The 17939-nt window shown below is 44.9% G+C and overlaps 1 protein-coding gene across 3 annotated transcripts in view; it reads left to right on the top strand.

Annotated features, from left to right (window-relative positions):
* MAP3K7CL (MAP3K7 C-terminal like) overlaps nt 1-17939 on the top strand; it is a 149314-nt gene that overhangs the window by 43489 nt on the left and 87886 nt on the right. For all 3 annotated transcript variants that reach the window (XM_060234359.1, XM_060234358.1, XM_060234357.1), the window contains exon 4: nt 1168-1283. In XM_060234359.1, the coding sequence (XP_060090342.1) occupies nt 1168-1283 (116 nt within the window). The remainder of the gene's footprint in view (nt 1-1167; nt 1284-17939) is intronic.

The following is a 17939-nucleotide window of genomic DNA, read 5'->3' as shown; positions in this document are numbered from 1 at the left end:
GTGCTCCAAGAAAGGCGTCAACTGCCGTACACGCTGCAGATGGAAAAAGGCAGACTTGGGCAGTGGCTGCTACCTGGGCCTCCATAATCAGAGAGGGCTCCAGGAGCACTCCTAGGCTCCTGACCCTAGAGACAGGTATAACTGGCACCCTGTCAAAAGCTGGTAAGGAAATCTCCTTTCCCAGGCCACCGCAACTCAGATAGAGAGACTCTGTCTTTGTCGGATTTCACTTCGTCAGACAATAAAATGGAATAGCAAGCCGTCCTAAATACAGATAACGTAGGCAGTGAATTAGTATGCAAAATTATGGAAATGTCTTTTTAGCAGATTAAAAGAATAACAAGTTGAGGTCCAGTAATTCTGTTGGATTGGGCCTCTGAAAGACTGGTGCCCTCATTTTGACCCAGGGCTAGCATTGCAACAGACTCTTATTTATTGCACTTCACACCTGGTGACATGGACACCAATCTGCTATTCTATATATTGCCTTCTGGTTGTTGTAGCCCAGTCAAGCTTCTAGCACATGAAAGCTTACATTTTGAATAAAACTTTTTTGGTCTTAAAGATGCCACTTGACTCCTGCTTTGTTCTGTTGCCTTACATTGAATATTAGTGCAGAATAACCATGGGATGCCAACTAATGTCACCAATTTAAAACCAGCATTAGCTCTCTTCTGGCGTTGGAGTCTTAGAATGGGACTGCGTGTTTACTGTATCAAGTGAAGTCTGGAGAAAAAAACTTTTTCACATTATAATTTCTATTCCATTTACTTTCTTGTTGATTGTCATATACAACAATAAAGTGTAATATGAATTATTAAAAACACAGTAGTATGATTGTCTTTTACCAAATTATAGTTGAAAATTTTAACAGATTATGGTATCGGATGAAGTGTGCATGCACACAAAAGTTTATACCCAGAATGAAACTTTGTTGGTCCTAAAGTTGTCACTGGACTCAAACTTTGTTCAACAGATTATTATGACAGTTTTGGAAAGCTGCCAAATTCCTATGACCTTTCTTCTGACAGATAGGAAAAGACTCCTTGTAGTTTCATAAAATGGTACTCCCACCTTCTAACTAAAGAACTAATTTGTACTAAAATAGTTTCTAAGGATTCATTTTTAATGATATAACCTTAACTGGTTCTTTTTTTGTTTGTAAAGCCCCTGCCTCCTTGTCATGACTCGAAGGAATCTATGCAAGTGTTCAAACAACACTGCCAAATAGCAGAAGAATACTATGAAGTCAAAAAGGAAATTGCTCTTCTTGAAGAAAGAAAGTGAGTATGTGCTTCTTCTAAAGAACCAACAGTAATTTGTTTGTCAAGAATTCAAAAATAATACTAATTCTGAAAGTGTTAAAATTCAATTCTGGCTTTAAAAAGAGGTAGCTTTGTTGTTCTCTTTCCAAGTGTGTTCTTTCCAGTTTCTCAATTCCCTTGTCTTTGTACATTGTAAAATTATAGGTAGGACCTGTTTTAATATCAAGAAAACTCTTATTAAAAACCCTTATATTTTGTTGAACAGTGGAGAGTAATTGGTCAAGAATCTGTGTCACAAATTATTTGGAATGTTGAACAGGAGGGTTTTTTTTTTGGGGGGGGGGGAATAAACAGAATTGCTAACCGTACTAATAGCCATAAAGAAACTTATAAAATGTTTGCTGATGGGTTTGACTGATTCAATAAAAATGTTGTAAATTATATCAGTGTATTCCATAAGAGTCTATAGAATCAAATAATGTATGGTAATATGGCTGCATGAAACTACAGTGAGAGATCAGCAATCATAGATACAGTTATCAAATATCAAAAAAATCCATAAAATGTCTTTGAGGCCCTAGTGACCTTTTCATAGAATCATAGAGTTGGAAGGGACCTCCGGGGTCATTTAATCCAACATCCTGCACAATGCAGGAAACTCACAAATACTTCCCCCTAAATTCACAGGATCTTCATTGCTGTCAGATGGCCATCTAGCCTCTGTTTAAAAACCTCCAAGGAAGCAAAGCCCACCACCTCCTGAGGAAGCCTGTTCCACTGAGGAACTGCTCTAACGATCAGGAAGTTCTTCCTAATCCTGAGCCGGAAACTCTTTTGATTTAATTTCAACCCACTGGTTCTGGTCCTACCTTCTGGGGCCACAGAAAACAATTCCACACCATCCTCTATATGACAGCCCTTCAAGTACTTGAAGATGGTGATCATATCACCTCTCAGTTGCCTCCTCTCCAAGCTAAACATGCCCAGCTCCTTCAGCCTTTCTTCACACAACTTAGTCTCCACACCCCTCAGCATCTTCATCACCTTCCTCTGGACCTGTTCCAGCCTGTCTATATCCTTCTTAAAATGTGGTGCCCAAAACTGAACACAATACACAATACTTCACGTGATCTGGACACTATACTTCTGTTGATACAGCCCAAAATTGCATTTGCCATTTTAGCCACCACATCACACTGTTGATTCATGTTCAGCATATGGTCCACTAAGAGCCCTAGATCCTTTTTGCACATACTACTGCTAAGACAAGTCTTCCCCATCCTATAACCATGCATTGGATTTTTCCTACCTAAATGCAGAACTTCACATTTCTCCCTGTTAAAATTCATTTTACTAGTTTTAGCACAGTTTTCCAGCCTGACAGGATCATCCTGTAACCTGTTTCTGTCTTCTGCTGTATTTGCAACCCCACCCAATTTAGTATCATCTGCAAATTTAATAAGCATTCCCGTTATTCCTTCATCCAAATCATTTATAAAGATGTTGAACAAAACAGGTCCCAGGACAGATCCTTGAGGCACTCCACTTGTCACTCCTCTCCAAGAGGATGAGGAACCATTCACAAGCGCTCTTTGGGTGTGATCTGTCAAGCAGTTACAGATCTACCTAATGGTAACAGGATCCAAACCACATTTTACCAACTTGTCAACAAGGATAGTATGTGGAACCTTATCAAAAGCCTTACTAAAATCAAGATAAACGATGTCTACAGCATTCCCCTGATCCAGCAAGGCAGTCACTTTCTCATAAAAAGATCAGGTTAGTCTGACATGACTTGTTCTTGAGAAACCCATGCTGGCTCTTAGTAATCACAGCCACCCTTTCTAAATGTTCCAGGATTGACTGTTTGATGATTTGTTCTAAAACTTTCCAGGGATAGACATCAAGCTAATGGGTCAGTAGTTATCCAGATCCTCCTTTTCCCCCTTCTTGAAGATGGGGACAACATTTGTCTACCTCCAGTCTTCCGGCACCTCTCCTATCCTCCAAGAATTCTCAAAAATATTAGCCAGAGGCTCAGAAATTACATCTGCAAGCTCTTAGAACCCTTGGATGTAGTTCATCTGGCCCTGAGGACTTAGTTTCATTTAAAGAAATTAGGTGTTTATGTACTACCCCTGCATTGATCCTAGGTTGGAACTCCGTACCCTCCTTATATGTTCTGTTTTTGCCATGTTGAAGGGCAATCAGTTCTCACCAATTAAAGATCTCACTAATTAAATCAGATCTCACCAATTAAAGGGCAATCAGATCTCACCACAATATTGGGGGGGAGGTTTAATGGAAATATTCTTTTTTTTCTCCATTCATACATGCATTTGTGTGTCCATGTGCATATATTTGTGAACTGGTTTTGTAATAGTAATTGATTTGAAAAAACTGAAAATGGTATTCTGTACAACAGCAAATATTTTATTTTTTTTAGCTAGAATAGTTATATTGAGTTCACTAGTTTATATGCATATATTTATAATCTGCTTTTCAGAGATGCAAGGTGGCTTGCAAAATTTAAAAACAATGTAATGAAAACAGAGTAAAGCAATAAAAGTAGATTACAAAAATTAGAAATCAAGGTAAAAAAAGTAGTATATACATCATAAACAGTGCAATAAAAATGCCCATTTTAAAACATGTAACACTTCCCCTTTATAAAATGCCCTCTTGGACAATTCCATTTGACACATCCTATTTGAAACTCTTCAGAATTTTTCAGCCTCTGCTTTTCAAGATGTATTGCCTCCCAAGTCAGAATAAGGAGTCAGACGCAAGGTATTAGTTACTTATATTAAAGTATAAGTAACAAACGGCAAGGGCTAACTGAAACTGTGTCTTGGTCAGGGCCAAGGGTCTCAACAGACACTTCCCCTGCCATTCCACAGTTGGGGGACCCAGCCCCCAGCCGAAGCTGTACTTCACAGCTCCCGCCAGGTCAGCTCAGCAAGAAGGCAATCCCCAGAGGGTCCGTCCACTAGACGCACGTCTCAATGGAAGGCACCCTCCAGTACTGAAACAGCGGCCTGGTCAGGGCCAGGGGTCTCAACAGACCTCTCCCCTGCCATTCAACGGGTGAGGGACACGGCCCCCAGCCGGAGTTGTGTGGCACAGCTCCCGCCAGGTCAGCCCAGCAAGAAGGCAATCCCCAGAGGGTCCAACCACCAGATGCACGTCTCAATGGAAGGCCCCCTCCAGTCGAGCCTTAAAGAATGGTCTGCATTCTCCCACCCTGGATCATCAAACCCCAAGGTTGATCCTGCCAGACCCCTAACCCAGATGCTTTCTGGTCCTCCCCTAGCCGCACAGTACCATAAGCACAGTAAAACCTGCCACCACTAAGGCCAAGCCTCTGCTTAGGCCTTAGCACCCACCAGAAGGCCCAATGACACCCACAGCCCTTGCTAAATGTCTCTCAAGAAAAGCATATTACCCTTTTCAGAGAGATGCCCCCATCCCTTCTGTAGAGGTAAGGGAATTTAAGAGAAATATCCAGATGGGGAAGGTAGTGGCCCAACCTCCCCTTCTAAGGCTTTCCTAATCTCCTTGCTAGCCTTGTGACAGGCCCTCTCAATGCCTGCAGGGTCCCAAATACTACAGCAAATAAGGTGGGGAATCATATCTGGCCATATTATAATCATCCCAGGCCATCTCACTTTAATGGCCCTAAAATCGTCCCTGGCCTGCAAGGCCAACACCTTGCTTTTTACTAGCCCAAGATCATTCCCACACAGGTGAATAACTAGGACCTGGGGAGGAGGGCCAGCATTCCCATAGAATAACAATGGCAGCAGGGCTGGCCAATGAAGACCCTGTCACCCACGCCATTCAATAGTTACCCATTGGCTGAGTCCCAGCTAAGAGCCAACCAAAGTTCTCCGAGCCTGATGTGCAGCCCAAAGCACATAACTGTGTCCACAGATGAGAACTCGGCTCCTCTGGCCCGGAACAACAGCATCTAAAAAGAATAAACAGTCAAACCAGAAACAATAACCATAAAATTCATGTTCCAAACCACACAAAGTTAGGGATTAAGTTAGGGAGTTAAGGCAGTTCAGCTAAAGCCCAAGAAGTCACAACCCAAAACTGATGTTTTGTCAGCGGACTGCTGTTGAGGTGACAAAAAAAAAATCCATCCCTAGGACTGCGTACTGCCAAATAGACAGCCAAAGCGGAAACAGGACACAAGTTCTGCTCAGAGCATGTGCCCAGCTCCAAAATGGTTCCCTTGCGACACCAGTCAGTCTTAGAATAGTAATGACTGCCTTACTCTCCACCAACCTCAGGACCTGTGGCAACAAAGCACTACCAGAAACATCATTTCAGGAGTGTGCCACTAACTCACTGATTCTGAGGGTCCCAAAGAAGGCAACCAAGGAAGCAGCATGAAACAGGGTGGATTCAAAATAGAATGTACACACTGTGCCCCAAACCCCCTTCAAGCACCTAAGAATCAAAGGGGAAATAGACCTCCTAGCATCAGGATTAGGTCCAACCTCTCTAGCCCAGCCCTCTAGCATATTCCACAGATGAAAGTCTGCGGTTTCCTCTTTATACCCCAACGCCTTTCTAGCAGAAGCCAGAGCTGAAAGGCATCCCCTAATAGATTGCACAGCCAATCCCTTACCTTTTAAAGAAACACAGTAGTGGAGCAACTGCTCCACTGGGAGGGGCCAAACAAAGCACTACCCTACCCCTAACCTAAGACTTCCTGGTACTGTCTGCTATGGCTAGGCCCATCGCTCTCCAATCAGCCACAGCTCTGGGGGCATCTCTCCATCTGTTCATGAGAGAGAATGTCAGCCACTCCATTATTCACCCTAGGAACAAGCTTGGCTAAAAACAGTATGTTAAGCCGCAAACAACGCAGTGAGAGCCCACACCTATTTCATAACACGTTGAGATTTGGATGAAAGGGAATTAATGACATGTACCACTGCCATGTTATCACACCAAAAATGAATTGTGCGATTAGTCATATAACTCCCCCACAACCAAACAGCAATGAGAATGGGAAAGAACTCAAGAAACATAAGATCCCAATTCACACCCTCCTGAACCCATGAATCTGGCCATATATCTGGCAAAGTTCTCCTTCAGATGATTTATGGAATGCAAATATTGTCTGTGAGTAAAATTAAAGAATTGGAGTTAGTGCAATCGAAATTTCTTAGAGCAGTTTTTTATACCCCGAAAGGTACGCCAAATTTGATATTGAGACAGGAAGCTGGTTTATCTACAGTCACATTGAATGTCTGGATTCAGAGGTGTAACTATTGGGTTAAGACTCATCTGAACCCGTTGGGGCTTATCCCTGATTTTCTGACATCAACTCCTTATCCCCAATGGTCTCATAGAGTAGTTGATAAACTGAAATCAATTGGGCTAGATCCTGAAAATGTATTAGAGGGAGGGCAGAAGTATGCAAGGAGTTTGATTTCTCAAAGATTTAAGGATATCGAAGCATAAAATGATTATGCAGCCCTACCTTGTTATTACAAAAAACTGAAACTGGGACCAAGTCTAAGATCCGCATCTTATTTTGGATTTATAAAAACTCCTAATTATAGATGGGCATTTACTAGAGCCCGTTTCGATGCGCTCCCATCAGCAGTCCTTTTTGGTAGATATACCTGGACTCCCATGCATCAGAGGATTTGTTTTTGTGCGTTGAATCAGGTGGAGTCAGCTGCCCATATATTTCTTCATTGTCCTATGTATGATGAAGAGAGACAGCAGCTGCTGATACCCCTTCTCTCACATTTTAAACCATTGGCAAATTATTGTAAATATGCCGAGGAACAAGTGATGAAGTTTTTATTGACTGACAATTATGAATCCGTCTGATGCAAGGTTGCTAGGTATTGTTACCTGGTAATTTAAAAGTGTAGATCGTACTGTAAGTTGAGTTATTAGTGAAGAATTAGTTCGGTCCGGAATTTTAGGAATTATGGTGTAACTGTCTATTGCCATGTTCTTATACTGTATTATTTTATATTATTTTGTATGCTGGTCTTATGACTGTTTGTAATAAACTTTGGCCATATATCTGTGCACCAATATCCGTAAAAATAAACCTCAAAACCTAAAGATCCATCAGCATCAGACATGACCTGAAGCTCTGCTTCAAGTTTCATGTCTGCCCTTCGAAATGAAATCCCATTAAAAGACTCCAAAAACTCCTGCAGCCAGATGGAGAGGGATAAAGAGGTCCCACCTTTATCGGACTGGGCCCCTATTCCAGCTTGGTAATTACCTCCACCCCCGTCCTGCTTCTTTTGGCCCTTATGTGGCTGGGCTGTGGGGCAGTTACTAAAGGAGTGAGAGCAACCCTACATGGGGCCTTCATGCCTGTACTGGCAAGCCTTCCTATTGCACACTCCCTGGGACTAGGGTTGCCAAGTCCAATTAAAGAAAAATCTGGGGACTTTGGGGGCGGAGCCAGGAGACATTGGGGGTGGAGCCAGGAACAAGGATGTGACAAGCATAATTGAACTCCAAGGGAGTTCTGGCCATCACATTTAAAGGGACAGCTCACCTTTTTAAATGCCTTTCTTCCACAGGAAATAATTAAGGATGGGGCACCATCTTTTGGGGCTCATAGAATTGGACCCTCTGGTCCAATCGTTTTGAAACTTGGGGGGTATTTTGGGGAGAGGCACTAGATGCTATACTAAAAATTTGGTGCCTCTACCTCAAAAAATAGCCCCCCTAGAGCCCCAATACCCACAGATCAATTCCCTATTATTCCCTATGGGAATTGTTCTCCATAGAGAATAATAGAGTGCCTAGTAGATATTTCCCTCCCCCCCACACATGCTTTCTAAAGGGGGGGAGGGCCTCCATACCAGGGAATCCCCCCTCCCTGCCCCCTCCCTCTCTCTCACACACAAATACTTACTGGGTCTTCTTCCCTCTGCCTGCTGTGAAAACGAAAGCAAAGAAAGGGAGGGGCCGTTCTCCGAAGCCCTTCCTGTTTCCTCCTTCCTGCCCAGCCTTAAAGGGGCAGACATTTACAAACTGCTCAGGATCTCTTCACCAACATGAACCCTACAGGTATGTTCTCCCCCCCCTCCACCCCCCACCCCCCTGCTTCCTGATTTCTGGAGACCGGGGGATGAAGCTGCGAACCCAGAAGTCTCCCGCCAAAGCGGGGGTGGGGGGGTGGAAAGCCTACCTGGGACCCAAACTCCCAGCAAAGCAAGCAGGGCTGAACCGCCTGCCCCGCCGAACTGCAGAAAGAAGATGAAGAAGTCACAGATGTCCTGGCAACCAAATGGCCGCTATCAGAGCAGTTGCCCAAGTTGGGTCACGTAGGGGACAAGACCTGGAGCCAAAGCTTCTGCTGGATGCGGTTCCACTGCAGGGAAGGGTATAAGGCAGCTCACTTTCGAAACTCCTAGTCACATTGGAGCCAAGTGGGCCCATTAAACATTGCATACTCCTTATAAATAATATCCATATACTGGATCAGTGAAGCACCCCTCCAAGGCTGAGAGCATGCTATCAACCAGCATATATGAAAAACCCAGGAAGCCAATTGGCCGAGGTCCTGTCTACTCTCTGCTTCTTCAACTTCTCTTTCTCCTTATCATCTAAATCCTCATTTTTCTTCTCCAGCTCACGGAACAGGAGGGAGAAAATATCCACATATTCATCCTTTAAAATGTTATCTTTTGTTGCAGGCAAATGATCACCTAAGGGTAAAGCTAAATCCCCAAAAGGCAATGCAGTAAAAGGGGGCAGACCCATAAGAAGCACTCAAAGGAGAAGGAAAGCCCCATTCCCCCAACATGGGACCTGGCATACCTTGCTGCCCAGCTACTGGGCAAGCCCCGTAGGAGCCAAACTGCCCAGCTGGCCAAGACCAAGCTTGCTATGTACCCATGCCAGAAGCCTCCGTGGCAACACTGGGCGCTGCCGCAGCAGCAGGACCCAATGGGCCTCCATGGCCAAGCCAGTCCAGGCCAAGCCAGTCCAGGCCAAGCCAGGCCAAGCCAGTATGAATGCATAGTGTTTCCAGCCTTACCCTCAGAACCAACCAATACCAGTGCTGACCCTGGTCCAGCATCCATACAAAGTGGACCAGCATCCCAGCCTGAGCCATCAGACCCCCTGGCTCCTCCAGCGACATTTCCAGCAGACCTGCCCTCAAGGATAGACAACCTGGTTAAAATACCTGCTTGAAACATAGCCTTAGGATTTTTCCCATCTTCTGAGCCCTGTGGGTGAGGAATGCCAGATGCCTGCTCCAGTGCCCTAAGCCGCTGCAAAATGGCCCTATTTACCACCTCATCATCCTCGTTAGCTGGATGATAAAGGGGGGAGATGGCCTTTTAGATGCAAGTTGTTTTCCCTTGGATCTCCCTGTGCCTTTTTTTTTAACCAGGCATTTTAACAAGAAGATGAAGAAGATATTGGATTTGTATCCCGCCCTCCACTCCGAAGAGTCTCAGAGCGGCTCACAATCTCCTTTACCTTCCTCCCCCACAACAGACACCCTGTGAGGTGGGTGGGGCTGGAGAGGGCTCTCATAGCAGCTGCACTTTCGAGGACAACCTCTGCCAGAGCTATGGCTGACCCAAGACCATGCCAGCAGGTGCAAGTGGAGGAGTGGGGAATCAAACCCGGTTCTCCCAGATAAGAGTCCGCACACTTAACCACTACACCAAACTGACTCTCCAACAATACCTGCAAACCCAACTAAGTGCAAAGTCACTCAAAAATTGGCACTAAAATGACTGCTGCTACATAGCACTCAAAATGGCTTTCCCCTTTGTTCCTGAAATAAAGCCAACAGCTGATAATGCCTGCTGCTCTACTGCCCTTAAAATGGCTGCCCTCTTATCCAAGAAAGAAAAACCACAAGGGGAGCCTAAAATGGCCGACACAGCCCCACTAAGCTTCAAAAGGCTAAAGATGCCTATCCAGCAAGGCAGCTAAGGTCCTCTGCAAACCAAGAAGAAGAAAACGACACTGGATCTATATCCTGCCCTTCACTCTGAATCTCAGAGTGGCTCACAATCTCCATTATCTTCCTCCCCCACAACAGACACCCTGTGAGGTGGGTGGAGCTGAGAGAGCTCTTACAGCAGCTGCCCTTTCAAGGACAACCTCTGCCAGAGCTATGGCTGACTCAAGGCCATTTCAGCAGGCGCAAGTGGAGGAGTGGGGAATCAAACCTGGTTCTCCCAGATAAGAGTCTGCACACTTAACCGCTATACCAAACGGGCGTTTGGCTTTTCACAGCACACACTACCCAATCCTTTAACAACAGAAAGGAGAGTGAAAAAATAGCAGTGACCCAGAACCAAAAAGGGGGGGAGGGAATGATAACCCACAAGCAATGAGGTAGCAAAGGAAGCCGCCAAAAATCCAGCCTTCCCACCCCTTTAAGAAGAATTCCAATACTACCAGCTAGGGTTGCCAAGTCCAATGCAAGAAATATCTGGGGACTTTGGGGGTGGAGCCAGGAGACTTTGGGGGTGGAGCCAGGAGCAAGGTTGTGACAAGCATGATTGAACTCCAAAGGGCCATCACATTTAAAGGAACCGCACACCTTTTCAATGCCTTCCCTCCGCTGGAAATAATGGAGGATGGGGGCACCTTCTTTGGGGGCTTGCAGAAGTGATCCCCCTGGCCCAATCCTTTTGAAACTTGGGGTGCATTTTGGGGAGAAGCACCAGGTGGCATGCTGAAAATCTGGTCCCTCTGCCTCAAAGGCCAAGGCCACAGTCCCAGATCCACCCTCCATTATCCCCTACGGGAGCTGTTCTCTCTTCCTGACGGCGTGCTCAGCAGCAGGCATTCCCCTCCTCTCCCCGCTTCCCAAGCGGCCCACCCGGCCACCTTCCCCGCGGCGCCCGGCTCACCCTCAGCGCGGCTCCAGGCTCCCAGGCTGGCCAGGGCCCAAGACAAGGCCAGGTCAATGCCGGCCCCGACCACCAGCGCCCCATGGACGGAAGGCAGAGCGGGGCCCTCTCAGGGCCTGGCAGCAGCTGGTGGCAGCCCGCAGCAGGGCCTCCTCGTCATGCCTGAGGGCGCCGAGCCCTCCTTCTCTGGTGCGGAGGCTCCCCATCAAAAGCGAAGGGGCCGCGGCGAGGAGAGCTGCGAAGCAGGGAGGGAGGCGGCGGTGCAGGCCTGTCCACGAGAGGCGGCGCTGGAGGCAAGAGGAGCTGGGAGGCAGGCAGGCAGCCTGCTGGGCCTGCGGGGCTGAGGGAGGAAGGCGGGCAGGACGAGGCTGAGGAGCCAGCCCGGCCAGATGCCCCCTCCTCCCTGCGGGAGCCGCCAAAGGGGGGGAGCAAGGCCAAAAGCGGCCAAAGGGTGGCCAGCCCGGGACAATTGCCGCGGTCCCGCCACCCCTGCCACTCACCGCCGGGCCACACTCCTTGTCGCCGTTTCCCCCCTCCCCCCGCTTCCGTTTTGTTGGGGAGCGGGGGAAGAGGCTGGAAATCCTGGGGTCCCCCGCCAGGGCGGGAGGGTTGGGAAGCCTACTACCAGCACAATGCCAAATTCCCTTCTTAAGAAGAAAAAAAGGGGGGGGGGAAGAAAGGGTGTGTGAAGTTTAAACAGGCTGTTAATTAGAGAGCCATCTCTCCTGTGCCGATCCCAAGCCATCGCAATAGCAGGGGCACTATCAGCAGCCCCAATCTCCAGCTCACTGTAACAATGCAGAGGAAAGAAAGGCCTGGGGGGAGGGCCTTATCAGACACCTGATCAGTACAGCCTGCAGGAAAGCAGGGAGTGAAACTGACAAGCCAAAGCAGGATCGAGCCAAAAGTGCTCCTGCCCAGCCCTCTCAGCCACCCGATCTCTGCTTAAGGGAAACTGAGATGATCCAAGCAGGAGTGAGCTAAAAGCTCCCCTGCCTCCACCGATCATCTTTGGGGGCAGATGGTGCTGTTGTTACAGCAGCAAGCTCCGCCCCCTCAGAATTGCACCCAAACGGGCAGCAGAAGTCCTCCCTTTTCATTCCAGGGAGGCAAAGACATCCCTGCAGCTAAGCAGCGATGCTGCTGGCTGCTAGAGATGAATTTTCACTGTTCTACGCAATAGATCTATGTTATGACTGGGTAAGGCAATGGCAAACCACCCCGTAAAAAAAGTCTGCCTAGAAAATGCCGTGATACAACATGACCCCATGGTCAGTAATGACTGTGCTTGCACAGGGGACTACCTTTACCTTTTAATTTGCTTTAGGGATGTGTCACTAGTTGCAGTATGGTAGCAGTTAGCATATCAGATTAGAACCTGGTAGGGGCAATTGGCAATTAAGGCTACTGGAAAAAATCCTGGTGGGCAGTCATTTCCTGCAAGCAGGGCCACCCTGGCCCCAAGTGAGGGGCAGCCTTCATAGTTGCTTTTGTGGCAAGCTGGTGGCCCTAGCAGTCACTGCAAGCAAACTGGCTGTTCTATTTTGGGGGGAGGCCTCCCCAGTGTTGTTTTTGCTCCTCAATCTTCCCTTGAGACCTAGGATACTAGTCATAGTCTCTTAATATTCTTGTTAATTTGTCCATTTCACTCCATGTCATAACTTTTATAATCGAATCCCATTTCTCTGGTATTTTTTCTTGCTTCCACAACTGCGCATATAATGTCCTAGCAGCTGTGATTTAGAAGTTTTTAAGACGGAGTGGAAAAAGTTTAGAAGATATGTAGAAAAAGAGTGGAAAATAAAAGGACATTGGACAATTTTTGATAATGATTAAGTTTTTAAAAGAAGAAGAATATAAATTTTTGTTTTAATAGCTAAGGGTACCTTTAAATATTTGCATTTTAAGTAAATAACACCGGCGGGGGTCAAGTAACGGGGGGAGGGGTGGGTAGAAAGTAATATATGGGGTAGATAAAAGAGGTTTTTAAAGATGTAAGAAATAGATTTATTACCATATGTTACCAATAAAATTGTTTTATCTCAAGACCTAGGATACCAGTATTCAGTAGATTCACCAGCTAGACAAGTCAACAGAAGAGTATAATTTACCTCACTTGGTTGTTGTGAGGCTAAAAGGGGAAGGAACTATGTATGCTAGGTAGGATAAAAATGAAATAAATCACAACAGACCTAAAACTGCACCACTCGCAAACTGCACATTAAGCAGCCACTGTTACTAAGTACTATAATAATATGGCCAGGACTGTCATTCTATAGCAATTTCTGCTATTTCAAATATCTTGGTAGCAGTTGCTTATGTACAGCTGGCTTGAAGTATAGCGCTCTGTGTTTTAATCAGAGTTCACACAGGCACAGCTATCGATGTTTAGCTTTGTTTTCTTATATATGATGCTGACACCTGTCTAAGTTGATTAAGAAATGCAACTTCATCTGTGAAGTTTTTCTAGACCTTTAAGTGTTCACAACACTATTAATCCATCACCATGAAATTTATGAGCATTCAACTTTCATCTTGTATGTCACTGATAAAAATAGAGAAAACTCCATATCCAGTCCTTGCTTGCCCCACTCTCCAAACCTATTCTCCATCATCAGTCTCAGTGCAACCCATCCTTAAACTGTCTGTAGTTGTAAAGGGGATTCAGTAAGAGTGGGCAAAAAAATTCAGAACCATACAATTAAAAGTCCTCATAGAGGAACACAGTCATTTGGGGCCAAATGGTAAATGTGAACCCCTGCTGTTTTAGTAAAAAAAGGGTAAAGGTAGTCCCCTGTGCAAGCACCAGTCATTTTCGACTCTGGGGTGATGTTGCTTTCACAACGTTTTCACGGCAGACTTTTTACGGGGTGGTTTGCCACTGCCTTCCCCAGTCATCTACACTTTCCCTGCAGCAAGCTGGGTACTCATTTTACTGACCTTGGAAGGATGGAAGGCTGAGTCAACCTCAAGCCAGCTACCTGAACCAGCTTCCACTGGGATTGAACTCAGGTCATGAGCAGAGGGCTCCGACCGCAGTACTGCAGCTTTACCACTCTGCACCACAGGGCTGTTTTAGCAGCTGGTTATTAAGACCCAAGTTGAATAACCTTTTCCCCTAACACTTTTAATATATTCAACCCAACTACTAATAAAGACAATTTGTAATCTCTGGATTTTTTTTTAATTGACTGTAATACTTTTTACCATTGCTCAAAATGACAGCAACAGGATAGAAGCAATTATGGCTCAGTAGATAACCTAAGTGACAGGGGAGATCCTCCAACTCAAAAAGTTAATAAATATTCCTGCTAAGGAAGTTCATTCAAGGCCAGTCTAGGCACTATTACAGCCACTGGTCCAACCCATGGCCACCAATGCCATTTTAGATGAGAATTTAGCTATTTGAAAATTGGCGCAAGTGGCCCACAGCATGACAGCACTATGAATCTTGCTATCCCACACACATTGTCAAGTGCCAAAACATCCTCCATGTGCATTTCAACACTTGAAAAGATGTAGGGGGAGGAACAAGATCACATGGTGCTGCTGCAATTTTTAAATGGTGACATTCTTTTCTAAAATGGAGTTGGCAGTCATGGGTTGGACCTTTGCCTTCAGTAACATCTAGTTTGGCTCTAATATAGGCAGTATTTCTTTCCAATTCTTGCTGTCTCTCAGTAGCCTGGGAAGGACTTTCTCAGTTTTATATTGGTAGCAATTTATCCTGTTTGCTTGCTGTTTTTTTCTCTGGCTGCTCATGACCAGATTTTTTAAAATATCCACTTGTGGATCTGTATTAAATTCATATTGGTTGGCATGACACGTGCCTACACTGCAAGGGAGATGGTTAATTGTCTAATTTGAAATCTGATTGGCAAGGAGGTTTCCTTTGGTGAGGAGGGCATGATCCTTGAACAAGTTGGATGGGAGAAAAACCCCACAGAAAAAAATGTTTATAATTTAAAATGAAAGGAAACAAAGAACAGAATAAAGAAAATGAACAGATAAAATAACTCTAATAACTCCAACAAAGAAAAATAATATATTTTTAGTCCTACAATTTTTTTTTAAAAAAAATAGTGCTCCTCCTTGGTCTTATCATAATTTAGATAGGATTCTGGGTAAAATTTGCCTCCTGCCCATTTTGAGATTATTATACCATCAGAAGTAATATCAGAAGTTGTAGCACAGATATCAACTTTGCCTTTTCCAAAAAGAGACCAGGCTGACAGCACAGGCTGACAGCACCAGCCATTGGTGCCTTCCTTGGGATAATTGCAAGTGGCCTTAATGGCAGTGATCACAAGGTTATATCTCTATATGTATATAGTCTAGATATAACTTGATAATCTGTAATAATCCTCTCAATCCTTTTTGATAGGATTTATGATGTATTGTCAAAACAAAGATGTATTGTCAAAACGAATATGTCTGGAACAAGAGTGTTTGTCACAGGTGCAATCTTAGCATATTTATGCTATTTGTCTAAGGCTACACAAGATCACATCTATCAGTCAATCTATCTATTGCTGATTACAGACATGTGTCGCCTCATTTTTTCTTAGGGACAGTGCAGGGAAAGAAGAGGGGGGCATAGGCTTTAAAGTGGTACTGAGTTCATTAGTCAAAATCTTATTTTAAAGAAGAAAATTCATGTCCTATTTAAAAACACATATTTTCTCAGAGTGTGTTTATTATTATTATTACAATCTGAGATCAACAGTCAATAATATCAACGATACATAATATCCGCTGGGTGCATAAAAGAGATATTTGTTACAGAAAACATACAATTAATAGTAATAATAAAATTATTAAAATAATAGATGTATGTATTCCAAATGTCCTGGTAAAGTTTGCAGTGTTAGAGGACATATTTGATTGTTCCTGCCATTCTAGACTGACACAGGCAGAGATGTTGTACATAGGGGATATGTGTATATCTCCCTTCAACAGAGGTGGCCTGAGCCTTTCTGCTGCCCTAGGCAGGACAGCACAGCTCCGCCCCTGTGCCTGCTGCCTACTCGTGAGTAAATGGCAGGCATGGGGCTACTCACGAGTAAGCAGTAGCCCCGTGCCTGCCAGCCCAAAGGGAGGGGAGCGAGAGCTGGTGGTGGCGGCAGGGGGGTTGAAGGATGAGTGGGAGCTGGTGGCGGCAGGGTGAGGGTGGAGGGTGAGTCCCAAAACTTCCAGCACAGGTGTCTGGCACAAAGCTTACCCACCACGCTAAGCAGACTAATTGAGCAGTAATCAAAGGATCTGATTTCACCCCCCCCCCCCCTTTTAATATATTGGAATGATGATGGCCAGATCTAATCTGTGGGGATCTGTGCAGTTTGGTGAATGTATATGAAAAGAATGGAGAGGACCATTGCCCACTATTGAATATCCATTTTGATCAGTTGGAATACTGTGTACAATTCTGGTCACCACACCTCAAAAAGGATATTATAGCATTGGAGAAAGTCCAGAAAAGGGCAACTAGAATGATTAAAGGTTGGAACACTTTCCCTATGAAGAAAGGTTAAAACGCTTGGGGCTCTTTAGCTTGGAGAAACGTCGACTGCGGGGTGACATGATAGAGGTTTACAAGATAATGCATGGGATGGAGAAAGAAGTACTTTTCTCCCTTTCTCACAATACAAGAACTCATGGGCATTCGATGAAATTGCTGAGTAGTCAGGTTAAAACGGATAAAAGGAAGTACTTCTTCACCCAAAGGGTGATTAACATGTGGAATTCACTGCCATAGGAGGTGGTGGTGGCTACAAGCATATCCAGCTTCAAGAGGGGGTTAGATAAAAATATGGAGCAAAGGTCCATCAGTGGCTATTAGCCACAGTGTGTGTGTGTGTGTGTGTATTTTTGGCCAGTGTTGGACTGGATGGGCCATTGGCCTGATCCAACATGGCTGCTCTTATGTTCAGTTCCAGAGGGATCAGATAACTCCCTGAGGCCTCACCCAACCTTAGCTGGGCTACAAGCCTCTTGACTTCTGCAGTTGAGACTAGAAGCCAGGGTGGGAGGTGTTCCATATTAACAGGTGGAGGGGCTCTGCAGCATAGAGTGCATAAAAATGAGTCTCCTGGGTTTTTGTGGGTATCTCACAGGAAAGTTTAGGACCATCTGATTGGAATCCACGTGAAACAATTCTCCAAAGAAGATTTGGCTGCCTGGATAAGTTGGAGCCAGGCTGCTTTAAGTGCTTCAGTCTTTTTATTTTTAATGAGTTTCTGTGGTGTTGTTTTAAAGCATATATGACTGGGGAAGGCAATGGCAAACCACCCCATAAAAAGTCTGCCATGAAAATGTTGTGAAAGCAACGTCACCCCAGAGTCGGAAACAACTGGTGCTTGCACAGGGGACCTTTCCTTTTCCTTTAAAGCATATATAAGAAGGAATTATACAGATGTTGGGTGACTTATATTGAATAAACTTGGTTGCTAATTGATTTTTTTGCTGACAAACATTCCTAATCAAACCATGGTTGTCTGGGATGTCTTACTCTTAGGGCTTTTGGGTGGGTGTGCTTTCAGTTCTTGCCATCCATTAGATATTTGTAGTTAACATTCTAAGATGGCTTCAAGATATATGCCATTGATCATTTTGCTGTCGAGCTGGCGCAAAACTTTGTTTTAAAGGATAAACACTATGTCCTATTTAAAAACACATATTCTCTCCTTTGTTAATAACAAAGTGAGGAGACCAGTTTCAAACAGCAAAACCAAGTGGTGGCAAGTTTAAACCCCCTTTCTCTGTATGGCTTCAAAGCTGCAGGACTGACAAT

This window comes from Heteronotia binoei, chromosome 3 (genome assembly GCF_032191835.1).
Source record: "Heteronotia binoei isolate CCM8104 ecotype False Entrance Well chromosome 3, APGP_CSIRO_Hbin_v1, whole genome shotgun sequence".
Taxonomy (NCBI): Eukaryota; Metazoa; Chordata; class Lepidosauria; order Squamata; family Gekkonidae; genus Heteronotia; species Heteronotia binoei.
Note: the sequence above shows the minus strand (reverse complement) of the source record. Positions and strands in the feature narration are given on the sequence as shown.